This window comes from Falco punctatus, assembly GCF_963210335.1.
Source record: "Falco punctatus genome assembly, chromosome: 18".
Lineage (NCBI taxonomy): Eukaryota > Metazoa > Chordata > Aves > Falconiformes > Falconidae > Falco > Falco punctatus.
In genome coordinates this window covers 324,381-347,777 of record NC_137598.1, presented here as the reverse complement: position 1 = coordinate 347,777, position 23,397 = coordinate 324,381, and the positions used below count along the sequence as shown (strand labels likewise).

The window sequence follows — 23,397 nt, the reverse complement described above, 5'->3', positions numbered from 1 at the left end:
AGGCAGCAGAGCCCTTCCCCACCATCAACGTAACCTTTATTTAGTAACTGCTTCGCCTTTTCTCCCCCCAAATTGAGGATGAGACCCCGCAGCGCCGTGGCGACAGCGGGACTTCAGCGAGCCAGTCTTTCCAGGGGGGGCAACCTTCCTTCCCCGTTATATATATATAGATTAGTGGCACTATATATATATATATATGTATGTGTATGTATCACCTGGCCTCAGCACAGTGAGGGGGGGCAGCTGGGGCCGCGCGTTAATAGCAGAGCTCTATGTTAGCAGCAGCGACGGGCTCGAGTGGGGCTGGGGGGACGCCCGGCCCGGGGGGACGCGGCACCGCAGCCGTGTCCGATTATCGGTGACGCCCCGGTGCGACCCCCCCCCCCCCCCCCCCCGCCATGGCCTGGAGCAGGGGGTCAGCGCAGGGAGGAGGGCCTGGCTCTGGGGGGTGTAGAGGACAGGGGGGTGTGGGGGCTTCTCCTGCCTCAGTTTCCCTTGTTGAGTGTGCGGTGACCCTGGACATGGGGGTGCCCCCGTGGCCCCCAGTGGTTTGGGTGCTGGGGGGAGGGTGCTGGGGGCGGATGGCTGGGGAGGGGGTTGGCATCCCTGGCCTGAGCCTTCCCAGGGATGGGGGGGTCCCGTGAGCAAGGGGAGAGGTCCCCCGAGGTCAGAGCCTCCCGCTCCCCAGCCCAAGTGTGCAGTGAGCGGCTCGGGTCTCAGCTCCAGCCCACCAGGGTGGGATCGGGCAGCGGGACAGCTCCCGGCTGGCGAGAAGTGGGGGCTGGGGGTGCCCGTGGCCCCCCTAGGACAGCATCCCCAGGCAGGATTGTGTCCTGCAGCGGGGCTGGGGGTCTCTGGCTGGTGTTAGAGCACGAGGTGAGGGGGCACAAGGACAGCCCTGTCCCCAGGTGGGCGGCTGGGGGGACAGACAGCCACCTGCGGGTGGGCAAGCACCCACAGGGTTCCCCAAGGGAGCTGCCCCGTGCCACGAGGAAAATGGCCCAGGAGGATGGGATGGGGGAAGAGCCGGTGGCACCTCCAGGGCGGGTGGCACCTCCAGGGCTGGTGGCACCCCCGGGCCCTGGTGGCACCTCTGGTGGTGCTGGCGGCGTGCTGGTGGGCACTCAAACATTGCTGATGCGGACACTCAGGGGTGCTCCCTCCCGCTCCCGCTCCGCTGCCTCCCGCAGCGACTCCTCCAGCTTCACCTTCTCGGGGTCCCCAAACCGGACGGTCTCATGGAGACAACAGGGCGCCGTCACCTTCACCACCTGGTCGAAGAGGCTGAAGTCGGCCACGTACTTGCCGCTGGCTGAGAGGGAGATGGCCGGGGTGAACTCGTAGCCCCAGAGGATCTCCTCGGGCAGGTAGGAGGTGCGGACCTGGCACGTGGCGCTGGTGGACTCCACCGTGCCACTGAGGATGACCACCAGCTCAAAGTCGCCTTCACCCGTCCGTAGGGCCATGTCCCGGAAGGGGCTGGCGTCATCCACCACGTGGTAGAAGGTGAGGGGCAGGATGAGGAAGGGGCTGTCGGAGGAGGTGTCCACCTGAAAGTCCACGTTGACCTGGTTGAGGCGGACGCTCTCGCCCTCCTTGGTGAGATGGGTCTGCAGGAGCTTGCCCGTCACCTGGCAGCCAATGAGGAGGCTCTTGCGCATGTTGGCCACGCGGATCATCAGGCAGGTCTTGCCATTGTGTTGGGCCACCACCGCATTCTGGCTGAACTTGATGGTCTCGGCGCGTTTCTTGGGCCGGGCGATCTTGGCCAGGAAGGTGCCAGTGATGAAGATCTCCATGATGGTGGTGAGGACCAGCTGGGTGATGAGCAGGACGATGGCGAGGGGACACTCCTCGCTGATGTAGCGGAAGCCATAGCCAATGGTGGTCTGGGACTCCAGGGAGAAGAGGAAGGCGCCGGTGAGGGTGTGCACCTGCATGACGCACGGCGTGTGGTTGGCCGGTGGGTCGAACTCCAGCAGGTCCCCGTGGACCACAGCCACCAGGTACCAGATGACACCAAAGGCGAACCAGGTGCCGGCAAAGGTGGCGGAGAAGAGGACCAGCTTGTACCGCCATTGCATGTCGATGAAGGTGGTCCACAGGTCCTTGAGGTACAGGAAGCGCTTGTCGGCGATGTGCTCCATCCGCACATTGCTGCGGCCATCCTTGGTCATCACCCGGCGCCGGCGCAGCCCCGAGCCGATGAGCGGGCGGCTGTCGGTCTGCGTGGTCTGGCTGTAGTACACCTTGGTGGCAGACGTCATCTGGAAGAGGTGATGGGGGGTCGTGAGTCAGTGGGTGGAGGGAGGGAGGCATGGGTGTAGAGGAGGGATGGGTGGGGAGATGGATGGAGAGGATGGAGGGATGGATTGAGAGGAGGGATGGGTGGGAACATGGATGAAGAAGAGGGATGGAGAGGATGGATGGGTGGGAAGACGGAGAAGACAGGGTGGATGGAGAGGATGGGCGGATGGAGAGGGTGGATGGATGGATGGTGCGTGCAGAAGGATGGGCGGCTGTACCCGAGGGATGGGTGGAGGGACAGGATGGACAGGGGCGGGGATGGCGTTAGTTCGTTGGGCAGGTGGGACGGAGCTGAGGCCAGTGGAGAGGAAGGACACGGGGGATACAGATAGGTGTGTGGGTGCACTGGAGTGTGGGTGGGTGGGAGCACTGGGAGGAACCCCCCCCTCCACCCCTCCCCAGGGCTCCCACCAGCCGTGCTGCCTCCCACCGTGGCAGCAGGCAGGGGCCGAGGCCGGGAGGATTCATCTCACGTCACAGGGGCACCGGGGGGGCTCACACAGAGCCCCCACACACTGTCCCCAGGCAGTGCAGGGACATGGGGCATGTAGGGGACCCAAGGTGACCTGACGGACTGGTGGCACTTCAGTAGTGACAGGGGCTGCTAATGCTCCCACCTCTCCTGCAGCCTCCATCCGTCCGTCTACCTGTCCGTCTGTCCAGCCTTCCACCAGCCATCTGGTTGTCTGTCCCTCTCTGTCCCCTATTGATTAGCCCGCCCACCCACCCGTCTGTCCGTCTGTCCTCCCGCCTCACCACAGAGCATCATCTCACCCGTCCCACTGTCCATCCACGCATCCACCCCTCCAGACTCAATCCACCTGCCTGTCCATCCACCCACGTACACGCAGGTCCATGCACCTGCCCGTCCGTCCCTGCATGTGTCTGTCTGTCCAGCCGTCCCTCTGGCCGTCCTGCCCCCCGTGCAAGCTCTCGCCCACCTGTCCCCCATCCCTGCAGAGGCACATCCACGCAGCTGTCTGTCTGTCCATCCATCCATCCGTTCACCCACCCGCCCACCCACCTGTCCGTCCTCCATCTGCGTGTTCGTCCCTCTGCGAACTTGTCCCCTCTGTCCCCTGGCAGCTCCTCCCGCGCCCCCTGTCCCGTCCCGGGGAGGGGACCCAGGCGCCCTGGCCCGGCGGGAGGAAGAGGAAGGAGGATGAATGGGAGGTGACAGGGACAAACGGCTGGTGGCAGCGCCAGGCGCGTTTCCGTCCCCGTCCCTGTCCCCAGCCCCTGCCAGCCCCGGCCACCGCCGCCGGCACTGAAAGGGCCTTTCAGCCCACGCCAGCGTTTGGCCCTGCCATGGTTTCCGCCACGGATGCGGCAGGGCAGCGTGCCGGGGACACCGGGGACACGGTGGCACCATGGGGGGTCTCCTTGGAGCCTGGTGTCCCTCTGCTCGCCAAAGCCAGGGGATACAGGTGGCACTGCCACTGTCCCACCTGCGCTGTGTGCCCTCGTGGTGAAAGGCACTGCAGAGGGGACGGTGACACTGGGAACGCCAAGGTCACAGACCTGTCCCATCTCAGCTGAGCTGCTGGGGGTCTCCAGAGCAACCATGTGTCCCCAGAGCCACCATATCCCCACAGACACTGCGTGTTCTTGGAGCTGCTGGAGGCCCCCAGAGCCTCTGTGTGTCCCCAGAGCCACCACGTCCCCAGACCTCTGCCTGTGCCAGGCAGTGACGGGGCCTGGCACATCCCCAGGGGCACAGTGGTTCCTTCAGCCCCTTGGGGTCGCTGCACCCCCCAAAGTCCTTCTGCTCCTCTGGGGTCCCTTTGCCCACCTCCCTGGGGTCCCTGCACTCCTCTGTGGGGGTTTTCCACCCCCAGGGTCCCTGCATCCATCTTTGGGGGTCTCTTCAGCCCCCCGGGGTCCCCACACCCCACTTTGGGAGTCTCTGTGCATGCCAGGGTCCCTTGCACCACTTCTGGGGGGTCCTGACCCCCCTCTTCAGGGACCCCACGCCCCTCCTTGGGGTCACTGCATCCCATAAAGCCCCCGTCAGTGGCCGCGTGCCCCTGTGCCCCCCGGCCAGGTTCCCGTGCTGGGACACGGGTTGTGACAAGCCGGCGCTTGTTCCCGGCTCACGGACGGTGCCCGCGGGCAGAGCTGCTGCCGCCACAGCCGGGCCGGTTACCCATTAACCCCCCTCGCCCCCGTGCCTCGGTTTCCCCCCGGGGATGCTCGGCGCTGGGGCTGAACGCAGGGGTCTAGCCCTGCCTGGGGGGTCCGGTGTGGGATGGGGGGGACACGGGGGGACGTCCCCCCCTCGCCATGTCCTGCTGGCACCGCCAGCCCTGGCACCATTCCTGTGCCCGCACGGTGCCAGCCATGACTGGGCTTCCTGCCAGCAGCATCCCCCCCACACATCCCAAAACTGGGGCGCTGGGCTCCATGGTACTGGTGGCCACTGGGAGTGGGGGAGATGGCACCCCATCCTCACAGTGGGGTCGGGGCAATGGGGGGCCGTGGCGTGGGGCAGGTCCCGTGGGGCTGGGGGTGTGGGGCGGCGGCGCAGGGCTGGCGGGGGGGTGGGGGGGGACGGGGACAGTGGGGCCATTGTGAGCCCCGGAGCAGAGGCCTCAATGGAGCTGGCGGGGCACAAAGGCGCTTTGACGAAGCCCTTCGTTAGCATGCAGGGCCCTGCGTGCCCCGCAGCCAGCACGGCCCCCGGTGGGGGTCCCGGGGGGCCCCCTGCCACCCACCCTGCTGCACCGGCGGCCACTGGGCCCCGGATGCCTGGATACCACCTGCCACCCCCTCCTTGCCCAGCGGACCCCCCCCGCATCCTCCCCTGCACCCTGCTATGGAGGCTGGACCAGTCTGAGCCCAAACTGGGGGCTGGTGGGGGGCCCTCCGGGGGATGACCGTCCCCGCACCCTTCACGCTGCCACCCACACCCGGGAAACACTGGAGGAGGCATGAGCCGCAGCCCCCGCCCTGGCCATCAAGGTGATGAGGACCCCCATCCCTCCCCACAGATTGGGGGGACGCCAAAATGATGGGTTTTGATTCCCCACCCCCCTCACACCCAGTGCTGCCCAGCCCTTGGCAGCCATCAGCGGAGCTCGCAAACTGGGGCGAAAAAAGCCCCTTTTACCCGTTTTTCGAGCTGCCCCCCCAGCACGCCCGACGGGTCCATGGGCGTGGGGCTCCCACGGGACCCCCGCAGCCATGGGGCAGATCAGGGGGGCTGGAGGTGGCGGTGGGACGTTCCCCACGGCCACTCAGCTCCCCAGGGGGCGGCTGGCGCCGGCGTGGCGCAGCCCTCGGTAGCCATCGAAGAAGCCATCCACTGCACCAGCCCCGGTAACTGCAGCGCCGGTAATCCCGGTAAACCCTAGCCCAGTTAACCCCGGCCCGGCTAACCCTGTGCCTTGGTAACCTGCCAGCCCAGGCAGCCCACAGCCCGTCTCACCCCCAGCCCAGTTAACCCCCACTGGTTATCCCACAGCCTGGTCAACCCACAGCTGGGCTAATCCACAGGCAGGTTACCTTGCAACCAGGATAACCTGCACCCCAGGTAACCCACGGCCAGGATAACCCATGGCCCAGCTATACCAGCATGGCTAATCCAGCCCAGCTAACCCACAGCCCAGTTAATCCAGCCCAGCTAATCCAAACCAGCTAACCCACAGCCCAGCTAATCCAGCGTGGCTCATCTGTGGCTCCACTAATCCACATCCCAGCTAATCCAGTGTGATAACCCACAGCCCAGTTAACCCACAGCCTGGTTCACCCACAGCCCAGTTAATCCACAGCCTGGTTCACCTGCAGTCCAGTTAATCCACAGCCTGGTTAACCCACAGCCCAGCCAGGGTCACTAACCCAGAGCCTGGAGGTGCCCCTTGCCCACCACAGGGGCCTGGGGAGGGGGATGCTCCAGCCCCCTCCCCCCCAACGCCCTTCAAACACCCTGTCCCTGTGGACCCGAGCCCACGGAGGGGCTGGGAGGGAGCTGAACATCCCCCAGCGCCAGACTGAGACCACCCAGCATTGTTACACCGGTGAGGGGACCCAGGAAGAAGGAGGTGTCGGGGGGGCGGGGGGGGGAGCAGCTATTTGGGGGTGACATCCTGGGGTGGGGAAGGGGCCACCCCCGGGGCCTCAGGCCTCATACCCTGGGCTGTGGGGACATCTCGGGGCTCAGGGACAGGTGGCCCTGGAGATACCTGGCAGGGGAAAGTAGGGTGAGCACAGCTGGGGGCTGCAGTGCCCCTTCATCCACTGTCCCTGCAGGTCCCAGGGGAGAGAAGGGGGACACCCACAGGGAGCAGGGACATGGGAATACGTGACATCAGGACTTGGGGACATGGAGATACAGGGATATGGGGACTTGAGAACGTGCAGAATGGGGACACAGGGGCATGGGATACATGGGGACACAGGGATGTCATGATATGGGGATACAGGGACATGGGGCTATGGGGACATGGGGTCATGAGATGCAGGGTTGAGGTGTACCTGGGACTATGGGAACATGGGACACAGGGGCACAGGGCTATAGGGGATGCAGGGAGATGGGGACACAGGGATGCAGAGCGATACGGGACACAGGGACGTGGGGCTGCGGGGGACACAGTTCTATAGGGACGTGGGGCTGCACACATGTGGGGTTACAGGGTCCCGGTACTGGGGACTGCGGGGACCCGGGGACCAGTGCAGGTCCGGCAGTGCTGGCAGGTGCTCGCAGCCCTCGGGGCACCACGGAGGGAAACAGGGGACCCCCGGGACACCACCACCCCCCCCCCCCCCGGCCGCCCTTACCTTGCTCGGGGAGGGCCCCAGGGCACCCGGGGTCCCGGCCTCGCTCAGCCCGGCCGCCGCCGGCTCCCCATGGGCTTTATGGCTCGGCGGGGCCGGCAGCGGCGGGACGGGACGGGCCCCCCCGCCTGCCCCCCCACCCCCCCCACCCCCACCCCCCCGGCCCGGGCCGCCTCGCCGGGGCCCGGCTGGCACCGATTGGCGGGGCCGGGGAGGGGGCCCGGGGCGGGGAGGAGCCGCCGGGGGCGGGACGGGGGTTAATGGGGTGGAAAACGAGCCGGCCCGCACCGGGTCACGTTACCGGCCACGGGGGGGGGGGGGGGGGGGGGAGGGCGCGGGGACCCCGCCCGCAGCCACCGGCATCGGGGAGAGTCCCCCGCCCCGTCCCAGCAGCACCCACCTGGGTGGTCCCCGGGCATCTCCCGGCACCCCCCTTCCCCGCCCCGGAGCATCCGTGTGCGAGCGAGCGTGGGGTGACAAGGGACCCGTGTGCACGGACACGCACACGCAGTGACCCCCCCGCACCCCCGTGGGGGCAGCGCCAGCCCCGGGGCTGCCACCGATGGGGCGCAGCGCGGGGTGCGGGGTGCGGGGCCCGGGGCCGTGGGAGCGTGGCCCCCCCGCACAAGGCCCCGCTGTTCCCGGGCCGGGGCCGGTTCCCCGGGGCCGCGGCACAAAGCGCCTTTGTCCGCCCGGGGGGGCCGGGGGGGGCAGGGCTGCGCGGGGTTCCCGGAGGCGGCCTCAGGCACCGGGGGAGGACCTGGCCAGCGACGGGGGTGGCTAGTGTCCGCAGAGCCCCGGCTAGTGATGGGGGTCCTGGCCAGGGCAGGGAGGCTCTGGGCTACCGATGGGAGGGCATGGGCTAGTGAAGAGGGGTCCTGGGCTACTGATGGGGAGTCCTAGGCTAGCGATGGGGGGGGCCTGGACTAGTGGAGGGGGACTGGGCTAGTGATGGGGACCCGGGGCTAGCGATGGCGGGGGCCTAGACTAGTTACGGAGACACCGGGCTAGTGAGGGGGGGGCCTCTGGGCTAGTGATGGGGAGCCGTGGGCTAGTGAGGGGGGCTCTGGGCTGGCGGGGAGGGTGGGACCTCGTGTGCACCCCCACCCGCCGTGCCCTGTGTCACCCCCCACTGTGCCCCACGTCACGCGTGCCCCCCCCAGCCCGCAGCGCACAGGTGTGCGCACCTGCCCCCCCCCCCACGCCCCTGCACACACGTGTTCACACCCTGGTGTGTACGTGTGGGGGTGTGTGCGCTTCCACACGCGTGTGCACCGCACCGCCGCCTTCCGGGTCCCCGCCCGGCGCGGGGGGTCACGCGTGGGGGGCCGGGGGGGGGCGGGGGCCGGGGGCGGGCGGGGCCGGGGGGGGGGCGGGCGCTGGTCGGTATTTTTAGCCGCGCGCTCCCGGGGCGCAGCCGTTGCCGGGGAACGGCGGGAGCGCGAGGGGGGGGGGGGAAGAACGGGGAAGGGTGCGGGGGGGGGCTGATCCGGGAGCGGACCGGACCGGACCGGCGCTGTGCTCGCCCTGCGCCATGCGCGCAGCGCACCGGGGCTGCGCGGCCCGGCGGGAGCGGCGGCCGCGGGGCGAGCGGTGAGTGCGGGGAGGGGACAGGGGACGGACACGGGCACGCACACAGCCTGGGGGGGGGGTGGGCCTGCTGTCCTCCCATCGCCCCTGCTCCCCTCCCCGCCACAGCACGCGGGGGTGGCACCGGGATCCCCCCCCCCCCGCCCGCCGCACACACGCGCTCCGCGGGTGGGGGGTGTTGGGGGCACGCGGGGGCCCGGCCTGCCTGGACGGGGCTCCCCCTGCACAGACCGCTGGGGATGCGCGCCCCCCCCCCCCCCCCCCCCCCCCCCGGCAACGTTCTGCCCCCAGGCTGGGGGAGGATCCATCCCCACGAACACGTGTGGGAGTGGGCTGCCCCACAGTGGATGGGGGGGGGCACAGTGGGGTGCTGCAAGGTCCCCCCAGGCTGGGGGGTGGGAGGCCATAGGTGGAGGAGGAGGAGGGGTATGCATGTGTGCGTGTGCAAGGAGGAGTTGTGTGCGTGTGCGAGGCCTGGCAGGCATGCATGCGTGTGTGCATGCAGCCCAGCCTGTGTGCATGCGTGTGCCACCACGGGCCTGGTGCGTGTGCGCAGCGTCGTTGCACACCCTGTCTTGGGGACACGGGAGCGTGCATGGAGCCCCTCGGGGGACACACCTGGGCCTGCACATGCTGCTTGCAGACGTGTGCGTGTCCCCAGGGGTTGTGCGCTTGTGTGCATGTCTGCTTATGCGTGTGCGCCAGGTGTGCGTGCTCTGGTGCTGCATGCACATGTGACTGCACGCGTGTGCATCTGCAGGCATCCGTGTGCAGGTGTGTGCTCCTGGGTGCTCCTGTGCCTCAGTTTACACCACCCTCTCACTGGGGCCCCGGGGGGGACCCAGGCATCTGGGCAGGCCCCCCACAGCTGGTGCCATCATCCCTTCCCAGTCTCCCCAGTCTGGAGGGAGTAAGTGGCACCATTAACCCCTTCCCTCCCCCCCAGCCTCTGAGGGGTGATGGCGCAGGACAACGCCGCCTTTTGTGGGGTCCCCGGGGAGGCGAAACCCCCCCTGGTGCCCCCTCGACGGTGGGGGGCCAGCGCCCGCAAACGCCAGCGTTACGTGGAGAAGGACGGCAAGTGCAACGTGCAGCACGGGAACGTGCGGGAGACCTACCGCTACCTCACCGACATCTTCACCACCCTGGTGGACCTCAAGTGGCGCTTCAGCCTCCTCGTCTTCATCCTTGCTTACGCCGTCACCTGGCTCTTCTTCGGCCTCATCTGGTGGTTCATTGCCTACTGCCGGGGGGACCTGGACCACTTGGAGGACCACGCCTGGACTCCCTGCGTCAACAACCTCAACGGCTTCGTCTCTGCTTTCCTCTTCTCCATTGAGACAGAGACCACCATCGGCTATGGCCACCGTGTCATCACTGACAAGTGTCCTGAGGGCATCGTGCTGCTGCTGCTCCAGGCCATCCTGGGCTCCATGGTCAATGCCTTCATGGTGGGCTGCATGTTCGTGAAGATCTCCCAGCCCAACAAACGGGCCGAGACCTTGGTCTTCTCCTCCCACGCCGTGGTCTCCCTGCGGGATGACCGCCTCTGCCTGATGTTCCGCGTGGGCGACCTGCGGGACTCGCACATTGTGGAGGCCTCCATCCGTGCCAAGCTCATCAAGTCCAAGCAGACGCAGGAGGGCGAGTTCATCCCGCTGGACCAGACCGACCTGAGTGTGGGCTTCGAGACGGGCGACGACCGCCTCTTCCTCGTCTCGCCCCTCATCATCAGCCACGAGATTGACGAGCGCAGCCCCTTCTGGGACGTCTCGCGGCACCAGCTGGAGAAGGACGATTTCGAGATTGTCGTCATCCTCGAGGGGATGGTGGAGGCCACAGGTAACGGGGATGCCACCAGCGGCTGAGGGGTGGGGGGCGGGAGGTACTTGGGGACACCTCATTTCTGTGGGGACACCTCATCTCCATGAGGATACCTCCATGGGGACACTTCACTGCCATGGGGACATCTCACCTGCATGGGGACATCTCACCCCTGTGACCCACAGTGTGTTCCTGCCTGGTCCTGGCTGGGAGGTGACCCCCCAATCCACCCTCAACCCCAAGTTCAGCCTGGACATGGGTGTCCATCCCCCCCCAATAACCCCACTGCAGGATGGGGGAGGGGGGAGCCTTCGCCCAGCCTGGCCCCGCGAGGGGACCCTGATGGCTGTGACAGCCCCAGTGCCCCAGCCTCTCATTGAGGTGTCCCAGGATGGGGGTGCCCCTCGCAGTGGGTGCTGCACAGCCTCCCCGGCCGGGGTCAGGGTGCACCTTGCACCTCCCCATTGCCGGGGGCACCCTGCCTGTGCACCCCCGACCCCGGGCTGGGCAGGGGGTGCCCAACAGCTGCCCGGCACAGGGATGACGTGCCAGGCTCGGAGCTCATACCTGGCGGACGAGGTGCTGTGGGGTCACCGCTTCACCCCGCTGCTGAGCCTGGAGGAGGGCTTCTACGAGGTGGACTACGGGGGCTTCCACCAGACCGTGCCGGTGCCCACTCCGGCCTGCAGCGCCCGGCAGCTGGCGGCGGCGGCTGCCCGCCGTGATGCCCATCTCTACTGGTCCATCCCCAGTCGCCTGGACCAGCCTCTGGAGGAGGCGGCGGTGGCGGCAGGGGGGGACCCCGACACTCCCTGGGAGAGCAATGGCACCCTGGCCAGCCCCGAGGCGCGATGATGGGCTGCAGGGGTGCTGAGTGCCCTGCTGCCCCCCGCCGCACTTGCTTTTAATAAACCACCCGCCCCTTCTGATGGTGGTGGTCGTCTTGGGGTGCGGGGTCTTGAATTTGGGGCGTGTGCCTGGGTTTGGGGGTGCCAATCCTGTGCCCGCGGGGGAATTCCGAGTGAGGCAGGGGCTGGGGGCTGGCAGGAGGGACAGAGGGGACAGTGAGGAGTGGCACCGCGCACCCTGTGCTTCCCCCCCCCCAGTGTATTGCGAGCCCCGAAGCTCTGCAGGCATGCAGACCCCCAGGGTGGGCAGGGGGGTCTCCACGGACACGGGGACCCCCGGGGTGCGCAGGTGGCACCAAGACCCCCGGGACACCAAGGGCATGGGGTCACTAAGCCGGCCAGGGGGTGAATGCAGAGCCACGAGCCCCCCCTGCCCCCCCAGCAGCAGGGGGCTGTGCTTGGGGAAGCGGGCGGGGCCGAGCCGGGGCTGAGCGATCCCCCCGCCCCGCCCCCAGCCCGGCCGGCGGCCGCCCACGACGCGGGTGAGGCGGGGGAGCGTGGAGCTGTGCCCCCGCCCCAGACACCGTGCGTGGGTCCCCGCGCCCCCCCATCCGGAGCGGGGCGGAGCCCGGCCCCCCCCGGGGCTCCCGGGTCCCCACGGGTGTGTGTGCACACGCGGGTTGGCAGGGGGCGGGGTGTGTGTGTGTGTGTGTGCGCACACGCGTGTTGCCGTGAGCGGCGGGACACACGCACACACACAGCCCCCCCGTCCCCCGTGTCCCCATGTCCCCCCGGCTGCCACATTCCTCCCGCCCACGGCAGCAGCTGCGCAGGGTGGGGGCGGCGGGGCACGGTCCTCGGGGGGGGGGGGGGGCACACGCGTGTGCATGGGGCCAGCCCCCCCACCCCCCACCCTCCGCTGGGGTACCCGCCACCGCTACCCACTCCGGCAGGGAACCGGGGCACCTGGGAGGCCGGGGCTGCAGCGGGGGGCGGCGGGGCGGACCCCCGGGACCCCCGTGGGGCCGGGGTGGGGGCGCGGCACGTGGCGCCTGCTCCCGCGTCATCTGTTTGCTCAGCTTGGGGGACAGCGGGGGGGGGACAGCGGGGGGCACAGGCCGGGTAAACACCCCCCAACCGGCCTCGGCATGCCCGGCCCCTGCTGGGGGATGGGACAATGGGGGGGCTGGGATAAACTGGGGGGCGTGGGGGTGCTGGGGGATATTGGGGCAGACTGGGGGGACTGGGATGGATTGGGGGCACTAGAAGGAACAGGGGGACAGGGATGGACTGTGGGCACTAGGACAGACTGTGGGCACTGGGATAGACTGTGGGGACTGAAGGTATTGAAGGATTTTGGGGCAGATTGGGGGGACTGGAATAGACTGGAGGCACTGGGAGGTACTGGGGCAGACTGGGGAGACAGGCGGAGAGAGAGGTGCTGGGGCAGATGTGTAGGAACTGGGAGAGACTGGGGTGGACTGCAATGGGTGGGGAGGTGCTGGGGGAGATGGCAGACTAGGCAGTAGTGGGACAGACTGGAGGGGCACTGGGACAGACTGGGGCAGGCTGGGAGGTACTGAGACAGATGGGGTGCTGGCATGGACTGGGGGGGACTGGTCCAGACTGGGGATACTGGGTTATACTGGGAGCGTGAAGCTGGACCAGGGGGACTGGTGCAACAGACTGGGACGTGGAGATGTTGGGTGCACTGGTGCAAACTAGTGGCACAGGCGTAGAGGGGCTGTGGGCCCCACAGCCATTGCCCCCCCCCCCCCCCCCCAGTGCCCTTGGGCTGCCCTTGAAGGTTGCCATGGCGACTAAGCCGGACCCTGGGGGGCCGGGGGGAGAGCGTGTGAGGGGGTGCGTGTTACTGGGAGGGGGCCCTGGAGCAGGACTGGGGGCACTGGGGCTGCGGGGCAGGACTAGGGGGCACCAGGGTGGGCATGGGGGGTGTCAGGACGTGTCCCCAGGCACAGCCAGTCCCCGGGCACAGCCGCATCCCCGGGCACAGCCGGTCCCCGGCACAGTTGTCCCTGGTCACAGCCCCCCCCCGGTACAGCCCCCCCGGGCCCTGGCCTTTCCCTGGCTAATTTTAGCCACCCTGCGTTCCCGCTTGCTGCCCGGTGGCACCAGCGTCCCCGTCAGGGCAGCAGCATACGGGGAGAACTGGGGACACGCTGGGGTGGGGATCAGCACCCCCTCCAAACTGCCCCCCTGGCGTCACGTCCTGCTCTGGAAGGCGGGGGAGGGGGAGCTTCAGGGAGGGACCCAGGTGTCCGAGCAGCCCCTGACCCCCCGGCTGCCACCCACGCCGTGGGGTCAGCGTGGGGCGCCCGGACGTCAGGGTCCCCCGCCACCCCCCAGCAGGTGGGGGGGTCAGAAAGGGGCACCCCCCGGCCCGGACACCTGGGTTCCCAGCGCTCAGCCGGGACCCCCCACTGCCCCGGCCAGCTGGGTCCCACGCGGGGGGTGTCGTGGAACGGGAGGGACTCGGAGACCCCCAGCACGGCCGGGGGGGGGCGGGAAGAGCCCACCCCCCATAACCAGGGCAACCGGGGCGGGGGGTCCGGGGGCCCGGCCAGGAGGGGCCGGGGGGGGGGCAGGCCCGGCCAGGGGGCGGGGGGCGGGAGCGGGGGGGCCGGCCCGGGCGGGGCCGGGAGGGTTTTTCTCGGCCGCCGCCGCCGCCGCCGCCCCCGAGTGCCCCGGGCCGAGAGCAGCGACGGCAGCGCCATGGGCAGAGGGGTGAGTAGGGGCGGCCCGGGGCGCCCGCTGCCCCCCCCCACGCCCACGCGGGGCACACACCCACGCGGGGCACACCCCCCCTCCCCCACATACATACCCCCCCGGAGCGCCCACCCCTGCGGGCACCCGCTTGCTGCCACCCGGCACCTGGCCCTGGCGCCCGCCCATATCACCCACCTGCTGGCAGCCGGCACCTGCCCGGGCGGGACCCCCCCCAGGGCGCCCACCCAGCCGCTGCCACCTGTGGGTGCTGTCCCCATCAGGTGCTGCCCCCCGCACCCCACCCCAGGGTCCCATGGCCACTCTCCCCTCCCCTCCTCGGTGCCACTGGCACCCACGTGCCCCCTCACCGGGGTCCCACTGTTCCCCCGTGACCCCCGACAGGGGTGGGCGGCTGCCCAAACGTCTGAGTCCCCCCCTCGCTTCGGGGAAGGAATTTGGGGGGGGGGGGGGGGGCTGGGCGGTCCCCCATGGTGGGGAAACTGAGGCACGGAGCCGGGGTGCCCCCGTGGAGGATCCCCCCGCGCCTGTCCCCCACTCGTGCCCGTGGCCCCGGCTGCTCCGCGCCAGGGTCCCGGTGCCGTGGCAACGGCCGCGGGGGGGCCCCGAGCCGAGGCTGGCACCTCGCCCAGCCCCCCCGTCCCACCGGGCCCCCCTGTCCCGCCTGACACAGACGGGACCCCCCACGCCGGGACCCTCCGTTCCTTGGGCACCCATGCAAAAGTGGGGAGACGCCAGAGGACGTGGGACAGCGGGTGTCGTCGTGTCCCCCCTCCTCGTGGGTGTCCCCAGACGGGTGTCCCTCCGGGCAGTCCGTCCTCAAGGAAACGCCGGGGTGGGGGAGGGCGGGGGGATACACATACACACCACCCACCACCCCGCCCTGTGCCACCCTCCTGCCCCCCCGAATCCCGGGATGCCCCTTCAACCCACCCCCAAAGCCAAAGTGGCCCCGCGTGGAGGGCTGGGGCGCCCCGTGTCCTGGGGGAGCGGGCAGCAGAGCCCCCCCCCTGCCTGGGAGTGCCCCGTGGGAGGGGGTGTGGAGATGGGCACCCCCGTGTCCCCGTCCCCGCGGTAACACGACCCCTCTGCTCCCGGCCGTTGTTCTTGGCACCGGGGCCGTTTTCCATGACCGCATCGGCCCCCCCGGCCCCCCCGGCCCCACGCTGGGGCACCCGCCACCCCCCCGGCCCCTTCCTGCTCCTGCCAACCTCTGTCCCGGCCAGCAGAGCTGCCGCCAACGTGCCACCGGGCCCTGCCAGCCCTGGGGGACCCCCTGCCGCCAGCCGCGCGGGGGGCGGGGGGGGAAGCTGTGTCACCCCCCCCCAGGGAGAGTGGGCAGGGAGTGTGTCCCCCGCCTGCCTCTCCCCAGCACCTCGGTGCTGGCGGTGTGTTCTTCTGCCTGGCTTGTGGGGACCCCCACGGCCACAGGGACCCCCCAACAGTCACAGTGCCATTCCCATGCCCCCGGGGACGCCCCCCTCCTGGCCACAGTGCCACCCCTACAGCCCCAGGGACAGTGCCACCCCCATGGCCACAGGGCCACTGCTGTGGCCACAGTGACTCCGCCGTGGCCACAGTGACACCTCCACTGCCATACTAACACCCCTGTGACCACAGTGACACACACCACCACCCCCCATGGCCCTAGGGACACCCCTACGACTGCAATGAACCCCCCCCCCCCTCCCCCCAGTCCTGGCGACACCCCCACAGCCACAGTGCCACCCGTCACCTTTGCTGCCACACCCCCCCATGGTGTTCTCCCCCATCCTGGGACACCTCCCCCACTCCCTGCCTGTGGTGCCCCCCATGCCCACGCTGCCACCGGTGCCTGCAGTCCCCCCCGTGCCCATGGTGACGCCCCGTACCCTCGATGATGCCTGTGGCCACGGTGACCCCCATGCTGGCGGTGACATCCATGTCCATGGTAATGCCCGTGCCCACGGCGAGGGCTGTGCCGCCGGCAGTGCCAGCCACACCGGCGGTGCCAGCGTGCCCACGGGGTCCTGCGCCCACAGGCCGGCCGGGAGTACTCACCCGCTGCCACCACCTCCGAGAATGGCGGTGGCAAGAGGAAGCAGAAGGAGAAGGAGCTGGATGAGCTGAAGAAGGAGGTCAACTTGGTGAGGAGGGGACCAGGGGGATGCAAGGGACAGCTGACAGTGCCGCCCCAGCCAGGGTGACATGGTGATGTGTGCCCGACAGGATGACCACAAGCTGTCCCTGGATGAGCTGGGCAGGAAGTACCAGGTGGACCTGTCCCGGGTGAGATGTCCCCATGTCCCACCCTTGATGCCATCACCAGCATCCCACATCCCTCCCATGGGTGACACCCAGCTGTGTCCCATCCCCTCTCAGCATCCCTGTCTCCATGGGTGACACCCAACTGTGTCCCCTGCCCCCTCCCAGCTCCCTGTCCCCATGAGTGACCCCTGGCCATACACGCTGTCCCCTGCTGTCCCTGTGGGTCCCCCCAGCCATGACCCCCGTAGCCCCACATGCTCTGGCCGTGGCACCCCGCTCTGCTGGACCCACAGGGTGTCCCTTGCCCAGGACCTCTGTGTCCCCCAGTGTTCCCCCCAGCCCTGGGTGTCAGCGTGTCCCCGCTCCGCAGGGCCTGACCAACGCACGGGCAGCCGAGATCCTGGTGCAGGACGGCCCCAATGCCCTGACACCCCCCCCCACCACGCCTGAGTGGGTCAAGTTCTGCCGGCAGCTCTTTGGGGGCTTCTCCATCCTCCTCTGGATTGGGGCCATCCTCTGCTTCCTGGCGTACGGCATCCAGGCTGCCATGGAGGATGAGCCCTCCAACGACAACGTGAGGGCACCCCGGGGGGCACGGGCACTGGTGGGGATGGGCATCACGGGGATACAGGTGGTGTGGGGGTGCATGAGCATGGTGGGGGGCATAGGCGCTGTGGGGGCACCCTGAAGGACACGTGCATTGCTGGGCATGGGCACCATGGGGACATAGGCACTGGAAGGGCATGGGCACCCTTGGCAGGGGCATAAGCACCCGGGGCAGGCGGGGCGGGGGGGCACAGGCATCATAGGGACAGGGGTGTTGTGGGGCTGATGAGCGGTCTGGGGTGCATGGGTGACGTAAGGAGAACAGGCATTCTGGGGGCTCGGGGGTCCCTGCCACCATGTGCCAGCTCTTGCAGGGTCTGGATGTGGGGGGCAAGTGGGTCAGGCTGGCACAGGGGTCCCCTCCCTAGCACCCTGCCCTGGGGCGCCTGGGGGGGTCCCGCTCCTCACCTCAGGGTGCTGGGTGCTGAGGTGTCACCTGGGTCCCAGCTGTACCTGGGGGTGGTGCTGGCTGCTGTCGTCATCGTCACCGGCTGCTTCTCCTACTACCAAGAGGCCAAAAGCTCCAAAATCATGGACTCCTTCAAGAACATGGTGCCCCAGGTAGGAGCCCCGGGTGGGCACCCGGCTTGGTATGGGGGTCCCGGGTGGGGTGGGGGTGCCTGGGCATCCCTCAGGGTGCACTGTGCCCTGGCAGCAAGCACTGGTGATTCGCGAGGGTGAGAAGATCCAGATCAACGCAGAGAACGTGGTGGTGGGCGACCTGGTGGAGGTGAAGGGGGGGGACCGGGTGCCCGCTGATATGCGCATCATCTCCTCCCATGGCTGCAAGGTGAGCGGGCACCAGGACTGGCATGGGGTGGGCACCACAGGTAGCACAGGGTGGGCACCAGGGCTGGCATGGGGACAGCCAGGCTGGCCCAAGTGCAGCTGAGCCTGGTGGTGCCCGCCGGCACCCACCCATGCCTGCGGTGCCAGGTGGACAACTCGTCGCTGACGGGGGAGTCAGAGCCACAGACTCGCTCACCTGAGTTCACCCATGAGAACCCGCTGGAGACCCGCAACATCTGCTTCTTCTCCACCAACTGCGTAGAAGGTGGGTCAGCGGGGGGTCCCTGCCCATGCCGGGGGTCCCTGGTGCCCCCCGGGGCTGCATCACCCTCCCTGTCCTGCCAGGCACCGCCCGTGGCATCGTCATCTCCACGGGGGACCGGACAGTGATGGGGCGCATCGCCTCGCTGGCCTCGGGGCTGGAGGTGGGGCGCACGCCCATCGCCATGGAGATCGAGCACTTCATCCGCCTCATCACTGGTGTTGCCGTCTTCCTCGGCCTCTCCTTCTTCATCCTCTCCCTCATCCTGGGCTACACCTGGCTGGAGGCTGTCATCTTCCTCATCGGCATCATTGTGGCTAATGTCCCTGAGGGGCTGCTGGCCACTGTCACTGTAAGGGCCACCAGGGGAGCAAAAGGGGTGGCATGGTGTATGTGTGTGGGGCACTGGTTTCACTGGGAGGGAGGTGGTGAGCACTGGTTCTGCTGGGCTGATGCTGGTGCACCCAGCCATGTGTGGTGCCTGGTGCTTGCTGACACCTGTGGGTGCCCTCCGAGTGCCGTGGGTGCCCCCTGAGCCCGGCGGTGCCCCCCCAGGTGTGCCTGACGCTGACGGCCAAACGCATGGCACGGAAGAACTGCCTGGTGAAGAACCTGGAGGCGGTGGAGACGCTGGGCTCCACCTCCACCATCTGCTCTGACAAGACCGGGACCCTCACCCAGAACCGCATGACCGTCGCCCACATGTGGTTTGACAACCAGATCCACGAGGCTGACACCACTGAGGACCAGTCGGGTGGGTGACTGGCACCCTGACCCCCGGCGCTCTGACCGCCTGAGCACCCCGACCCCAGGAGCACCCCCTTTTCTTACCCCTGCACCCAGATGTCACTGCCCTGGCACCCCTTTCCCCTGGGCACCCCCTTTGCCTTCAGCACCCCCTTCCCAGGGCACCTCCTTCCTTGGATCCCCAGGGCCCCTTGGGAGCACAGGAGGTGTCCCCAGAAAAGGTGAGGGGGCCCAGCACAGCTGATGGGGCCGGGTGTCCCCCAGGTGCCACCTTTGACAAGCGCTCGCCCACGTGGGCAGCACTGGCACGCATCGCTGGGCTCTGCAACCGCGCCGTCTTCAAGCCGGGCCAGGAAAACATCTCCATTTCCAAGGTAGGTGATGCTGATCCCCCAGAACACCCTGAATCCTGCTGAGAGCCAGGGTGGTGCCCACCCTGGTGCCCCCCTTGGCACCGGCATCACTCTGAGCATCCCTCCTCACACCAGCGGGACACGGCAGGCGATGCCTCGGAGTCGGCGCTGCTGAAGTGCATCCAGCTTTCCTGCGGCTCTGTGAAGAAGATGCGGGACAAGAACCCCAAAGTCACTGAGATCCCTTTCAACTCCACCAACAAGTACCAGGTTTGCCAGGCTGCTGGTGGTGGTGGCGACCCCGGGGCAGTGGTCAGTGCCGCCTGGTGCCAGTGTGCCCGCCGTGCCTGCAGCTCTCCATCCACGAGCGGGAGGAGGATCCCCAGGGGTACCTGCTGGTGATGAAGGGGGCCCCCGAGCGCATCCTGGACCGGTGCTCCCGCATCCTGATGCAGGGCCAGGAGGTGCCACTGGACCAGGAGATGCGAGAGGCTTTCCAGAACGCCTACCTGGAGCTGGGGGGGCTGGGCGAACGGGTGCTGGGTGAGGATGGGGGGGTGCAGGGAATGGGGCAGGGGTGGGCACTTGGGGGCACAAGTGCATGGTGGGCATGGGGTGGAGGGACATGGGGGCACAGGGAGGGGTGATGGATGCAGGGGGTGGGGTGGGAGATGTGACAGAAAGGGGATGTGAAGGGTGTGCGAACAAAGGGACATGGGGACACGGGCCTGCAGAGGACAGGGACATGGCAGGGGTGTGGGCATGGGGACACGGGTGCGGGATGATAGAATGTGGGGACACAGACATCATGGAGGGACAGGACACGCAGAGGCTGGGGGACGTGAGGCATGGAGACCACAGGGTGGGACCATGGGGACACAGGGGACACGGGAGGCATGGAATGGGGTCACTGGTGAAGGGGACAGGGGAGGGGGATGAGCGCTGGGGGGATGTGGGGGGGGCACAAGGGATGGGGGGGCAAAGATGGCACCGGGGGGTCGTGGCGAGGATGAGGGGTACTGGGCGAGGGAAGGGGATGCCCGTGGGTGCCCGCACCTTGTCATGTGCCGGCGACCGCCAGGTTTCTGCCACCTCTACCTGCCCCCGGACAAGTTCCCCCGTGGGTTCAGGTTTGACGCCGATGAGGTCAACTTCCCCACCAGCAACCTCTGCTTCGTGGGCCTGATGTCCATGATCGACCCGCCCCGTGCTGCTGTCCCCGATGCTGTCGGCAAGTGCCGCAGCGCCGGCATCAAGGTGGGACCCCCAGCCCCCAGCTCCCCCAGCACCAAGGTCAGACCTCCCGTGCCCCCTCTGACCCCTGCTAAGCTCTCCCCTGAGCAGGGGTCATCCCTCTGTATATGTGCCCCCCCCCCCCCAAGGTGATCATGGTGACCGGAGACCACCCCATCACGGCCAAGGCCATTGCCAAGGGGGTGGGCATCATCTCGGAGGGCAACGAGACAGTGGAGGACATCGCTGCTCGCCTCAACATCCCCGTCAGCCAGGTCAACCCCCGGTAAGTGCCGGTGCTGGGCGGGGGTGGGGTCCCGGGGGGGTCCAGTGGCCCCTGCTGAGGCTGCGGTGCGGCAGGGAGGCGAAGGCTTGTGTGGTGCATGGCTCCGACCTGAAGGACATGACATCGGAGCAGCTGGATGAGATCCTGAAGAACCACACCGAGATCGTCTTCGCCCGCACGTCCCCCCAGCAGAAACTCATCATTGTGGAGGGCTGCCAGCGCCAGGTGTCCCTGTCCCTGTCCCCGTGTCCCCTGCTGCCCCTGTGCCCCATGGTGTCCCCTTCCCTGTGCTTCCCCATGCCCTGTCCCCACCCCTTGTGGTGCCCACAGCCCTGTGCCTTGTCCCCTTCCCTGTGCCCCGTGGTGTCCCTTTCCCTCTACCCCAAGGTACCCTGCTGTCCCCATGCACCGTGGTGTCGCCATCCACACTCACCATGGTACCACCACCCCTGTGCCCCATTGTGTCCCCGTCCCTGTGCCCCACAGTGCTGCCATCCCCGTGCCTTGCAGTGTCCCCACGCTCTGTGGTGCCCCATCCCTGTGCCCCATGCTGTCCCCATGCCCCACAACACCCCCCTCCCCATGCCCTGTCCCCGTTCCTGCAGTGCCTGACCCCCCCATCCCCAGGGTGCCATCGTGGCAGTGACAGGGGACGGGGTGAACGACTCCCCAGCACTGAAGAAGGCCGACATCGGCATTGCCATGGGCATTGCTGGCTCCGACGTCTCCAAGCAGGCAGCCGACATGATCCTCCTCGATGACAATTTTGCCTCCATCGTCACTGGCGTGGAGGAAGGTCAGTGCTGGCCCCTCCGTTGCCCTCCAGCCCCCAGACAGGTGCCCCCCGTCCCTGTCACCCACCGCCCCCCATCCCCACAGGGCGCCTGATCTTTGACAACCTGAAGAAGTCCATCGCCTACACCCTGACCAGCAACATCCCCGAGATCACCCCCTTCCTCCTCTTCATTATCGCCAACATCCCCCTGCCCCTGGGCACCGTCACCATCCTCTGCATCGACCTGGGCACCGACATGGTGAGCACGGGGGGACAGCAGGGGGTGGGGGGGGTGACAGTGGCTGACAGCCCTCCCCACCACCCAGGTGCCCGCCATCTCGCTGGCGTACGAGGCAGCCGAGAGCGACATCATGAAGCGCCAGCCCAGGAACCCCCGGACCGACAAGCTGGTGAACGAGCGGCTCATCAGCATGGCCTACGGGCAGATCGGTGAGGAGGGGGATGCCAGGCTCCCCTGGGTGGCCATGGGGGCAACGGGTGCCCCTAGGACCCACCAGTGACAACAGGCACTCACTAGAGTAACACCAGGGGACATGCCCCCAGCTGGCACCGTGGCCACTGGGTGACACCAGGGCTCCCAGTGGCACGCCAGGGCACCCACTGGGGCACCCACTAGTGACACTGGAGGAGCCCATCTCTGATCCCAGGGGTGCCGGTCCTGCTGGTGACAGTCCCTGCTCTGGGGGTGCTGATCCTGGGATGTGGATCCCTGAGCCTGGGGTGCTGATCCCTGCTCTGAGGGTGCCCACGCTGACTGTAGGGGTGCCAGTCCCCGATACCGGGGTGCTGATCTGTGATCCCCGATCCTGGGGGTGCTGATCCCCAATTCTGGGGTGCCAGTTGGCGATCCCGGGATGCCGATCCTGGATCCAGAGTGCCGGTTGGTGATCCTGGGGTGCTGATCTCACAGGGATGATCCAGGCACTGGGTGGTTTCTTCACCTACTTTGTGATCCTGGCGGAGAATGGGTTCCTTCCTGGCACGCTGGTGGGCATCCGCCTGGCCTGGGACGACCGCTCTACCAATGACCTGGAGGACTCCTACGGCCAGGAGTGGGTGAGTGGGCCCCTTGCACGCCCCTTGCACGCTCTTCACACGCCCACCCAGCTCTGCTTTGCAGAGCCTGCAGAGTGGCTGTGCGTGTGCAAACCTACGCCTCAGCTCGTGCAAAGGCTTGGCAGGAGCGTGCATGTGTGTACACACGTGTCTGTGGCGTGTTTGCACGTGCCCTCACAGCCTTCTCTGACTGTGCATCCCTGTGCACTCCTGTTAGTGCACCTGCCTTTGCACGGCTGTTGCTTGTGTGCACGCGCTCGCACGCACTTGGCAAGTGTGCCCTCGCGTGCTTGTGCTCGTGCAAAGCCCTTGCACACACATCCTTCTGCACATCCCCTTACACACCGTTCGTGCCCCTGCCCCCGCATGGTGTGTGTTCACATGTGCCCTCCCACGTGCCAGCGTGCACTGGGGGGCACGTGCGGCTGCGCTGAGGCTGTGCCCCCCCCCCCAGACCTACGAGCAGCGGAAGGTGGTGGAGTTCACCTGCCACACCGCCTTCTTCGCCAGCATCGTGGTGGTGCAATGGGCCGACCTCATCATCTGCAAGACCCGCCGCAACTCTGTCTTCCAGCAGGGCATGAAGTGGGTGCCCCCTCGTGCCCCCCCAGCACCCATGGGTGCTCCCTGCCCCCTGCCTTGCACCCACGCAGCTTTCCCACAGGAAACAAGATCCTGATCTTCGGGTTGCTGGAGGAGACGGCGCTGGCGGCGTTCCTCTCCTACTGCCCCGGCATGGGGGTGGCCCTGCGCATGTACCCCCTCAAAGTGAGTCAGTGGGGGGTACCCTGGCCCTGCCCCCCCCCGCCATGGGTGCCCCCCCCACTAACGCTGCCCACCCACAGGGTCACCTGGTGGTTCTGCGCCTTCCCCTACAGCCTCCTCATCTTCGCTTACGATGAGGTGCGCAAGCTCATCCTGCGCCGCTACCCCCC

General features: G+C 68.1%; 3 protein-coding genes across 4 annotated transcripts in view; 2 read left to right on the top strand and 1 right to left on the bottom strand.

Annotated features, from left to right (window-relative positions):
• Positions 1 to 5: 5 nt before the first annotated feature.
• KCNJ10 (potassium inwardly rectifying channel subfamily J member 10) lies at positions 6 to 7,564 on the bottom strand. Its single transcript, XM_080368542.1, has 2 exons — positions 7,084 to 7,564; positions 6 to 2,267 (listed from the first exon to the last, which is right to left on the bottom strand). The coding sequence occupies exon 2, from the start codon at positions 2,265 to 2,267 to the stop codon at positions 1,125 to 1,127; it is 1,143 nt and encodes a 380-aa protein (XP_080224668.1). The 5' UTR covers positions 7,084 to 7,564; the 3' UTR covers positions 6 to 1,124.
• On the top strand, positions 4,105 to 11,420 carry KCNJ9 (potassium inwardly rectifying channel subfamily J member 9). 2 transcript variants are annotated; one of them, XM_080368541.1, is made up of 3 exons: positions 4,105 to 6,323; positions 9,617 to 10,512; positions 11,033 to 11,420. In XM_080368541.1, the coding sequence occupies exons 2-3, from the start codon at positions 9,630 to 9,632 to the stop codon at positions 11,347 to 11,349; spliced, it is 1,200 nt and encodes a 399-aa protein (XP_080224667.1). In that variant the 5' UTR covers positions 4,105 to 6,323; positions 9,617 to 9,629; the 3' UTR covers positions 11,350 to 11,420. The 2 variants fall into 2 exon arrangements, with proteins under 2 accessions (XP_080224667.1, XP_080224666.1); XM_080368540.1 differs by lacking the exon at positions 4,105 to 6,323 and adding an exon at positions 8,559 to 8,673.
• A 2,627-nt stretch (positions 11,421 to 14,047) lies between these two features.
• The window catches only part of LOC308054826 (sodium/potassium-transporting ATPase subunit alpha-2), a 12,837-nt gene continuing 3,487 nt past the window's right edge, over positions 14,048 to 23,397 (top strand). Inside the window, exons 1-23 of the mRNA XM_080368204.1 lie at positions 14,048 to 14,087; positions 15,928 to 16,017; positions 16,109 to 16,213; positions 16,296 to 16,355; positions 16,705 to 16,908; positions 17,388 to 17,501; positions 17,596 to 17,730; positions 17,877 to 17,994; positions 18,075 to 18,343; positions 18,547 to 18,745; positions 19,003 to 19,112; positions 19,227 to 19,361; positions 19,445 to 19,634; positions 20,173 to 20,348; positions 20,474 to 20,610; positions 20,685 to 20,835; positions 21,238 to 21,406; positions 21,490 to 21,644; positions 21,712 to 21,835; positions 22,317 to 22,462; positions 22,917 to 23,048; positions 23,129 to 23,229; positions 23,308 to 23,396. Coding sequence (XP_080224330.1) covers positions 15,964 to 16,017; positions 16,109 to 16,213; positions 16,296 to 16,355; positions 16,705 to 16,908; positions 17,388 to 17,501; positions 17,596 to 17,730; positions 17,877 to 17,994; positions 18,075 to 18,343; positions 18,547 to 18,745; positions 19,003 to 19,112; positions 19,227 to 19,361; positions 19,445 to 19,634; positions 20,173 to 20,348; positions 20,474 to 20,610; positions 20,685 to 20,835; positions 21,238 to 21,406; positions 21,490 to 21,644; positions 21,712 to 21,835; positions 22,317 to 22,462; positions 22,917 to 23,048; positions 23,129 to 23,229; positions 23,308 to 23,396 — 3,073 coding nt within the window. The 5' untranslated portion in view covers positions 14,048 to 14,087; positions 15,928 to 15,963. The remainder of the gene's footprint in view (positions 14,088 to 15,927; positions 16,018 to 16,108; positions 16,214 to 16,295; positions 16,356 to 16,704; positions 16,909 to 17,387; positions 17,502 to 17,595; positions 17,731 to 17,876; positions 17,995 to 18,074; positions 18,344 to 18,546; positions 18,746 to 19,002; positions 19,113 to 19,226; positions 19,362 to 19,444; positions 19,635 to 20,172; positions 20,349 to 20,473; positions 20,611 to 20,684; positions 20,836 to 21,237; positions 21,407 to 21,489; positions 21,645 to 21,711; positions 21,836 to 22,316; positions 22,463 to 22,916; positions 23,049 to 23,128; positions 23,230 to 23,307; position 23,397) is intronic.

Excerpts from the sequence above, each read along its gene's own strand:
- KCNJ10 (XM_080368542.1), bottom strand. The coding sequence starts at position 2,267 with ATGACGTCTGCCACCAAGGTGTACTACAGCCAGACCACGCAGACCGAC.
- KCNJ9 (XM_080368541.1), top strand. The coding sequence starts at position 9,630 with ATGGCGCAGGACAACGCCGCCTTTTGTGGGGTCCCCGGGGAGGCGAAA. Across the intron at positions 10,513-11,032 it reads GGGGATGGTGGAGGCCACAG|GGATGACGTGCCAGGCTCGG; the intron begins GTAACGGGGATG and ends TGCCCGGCACAG.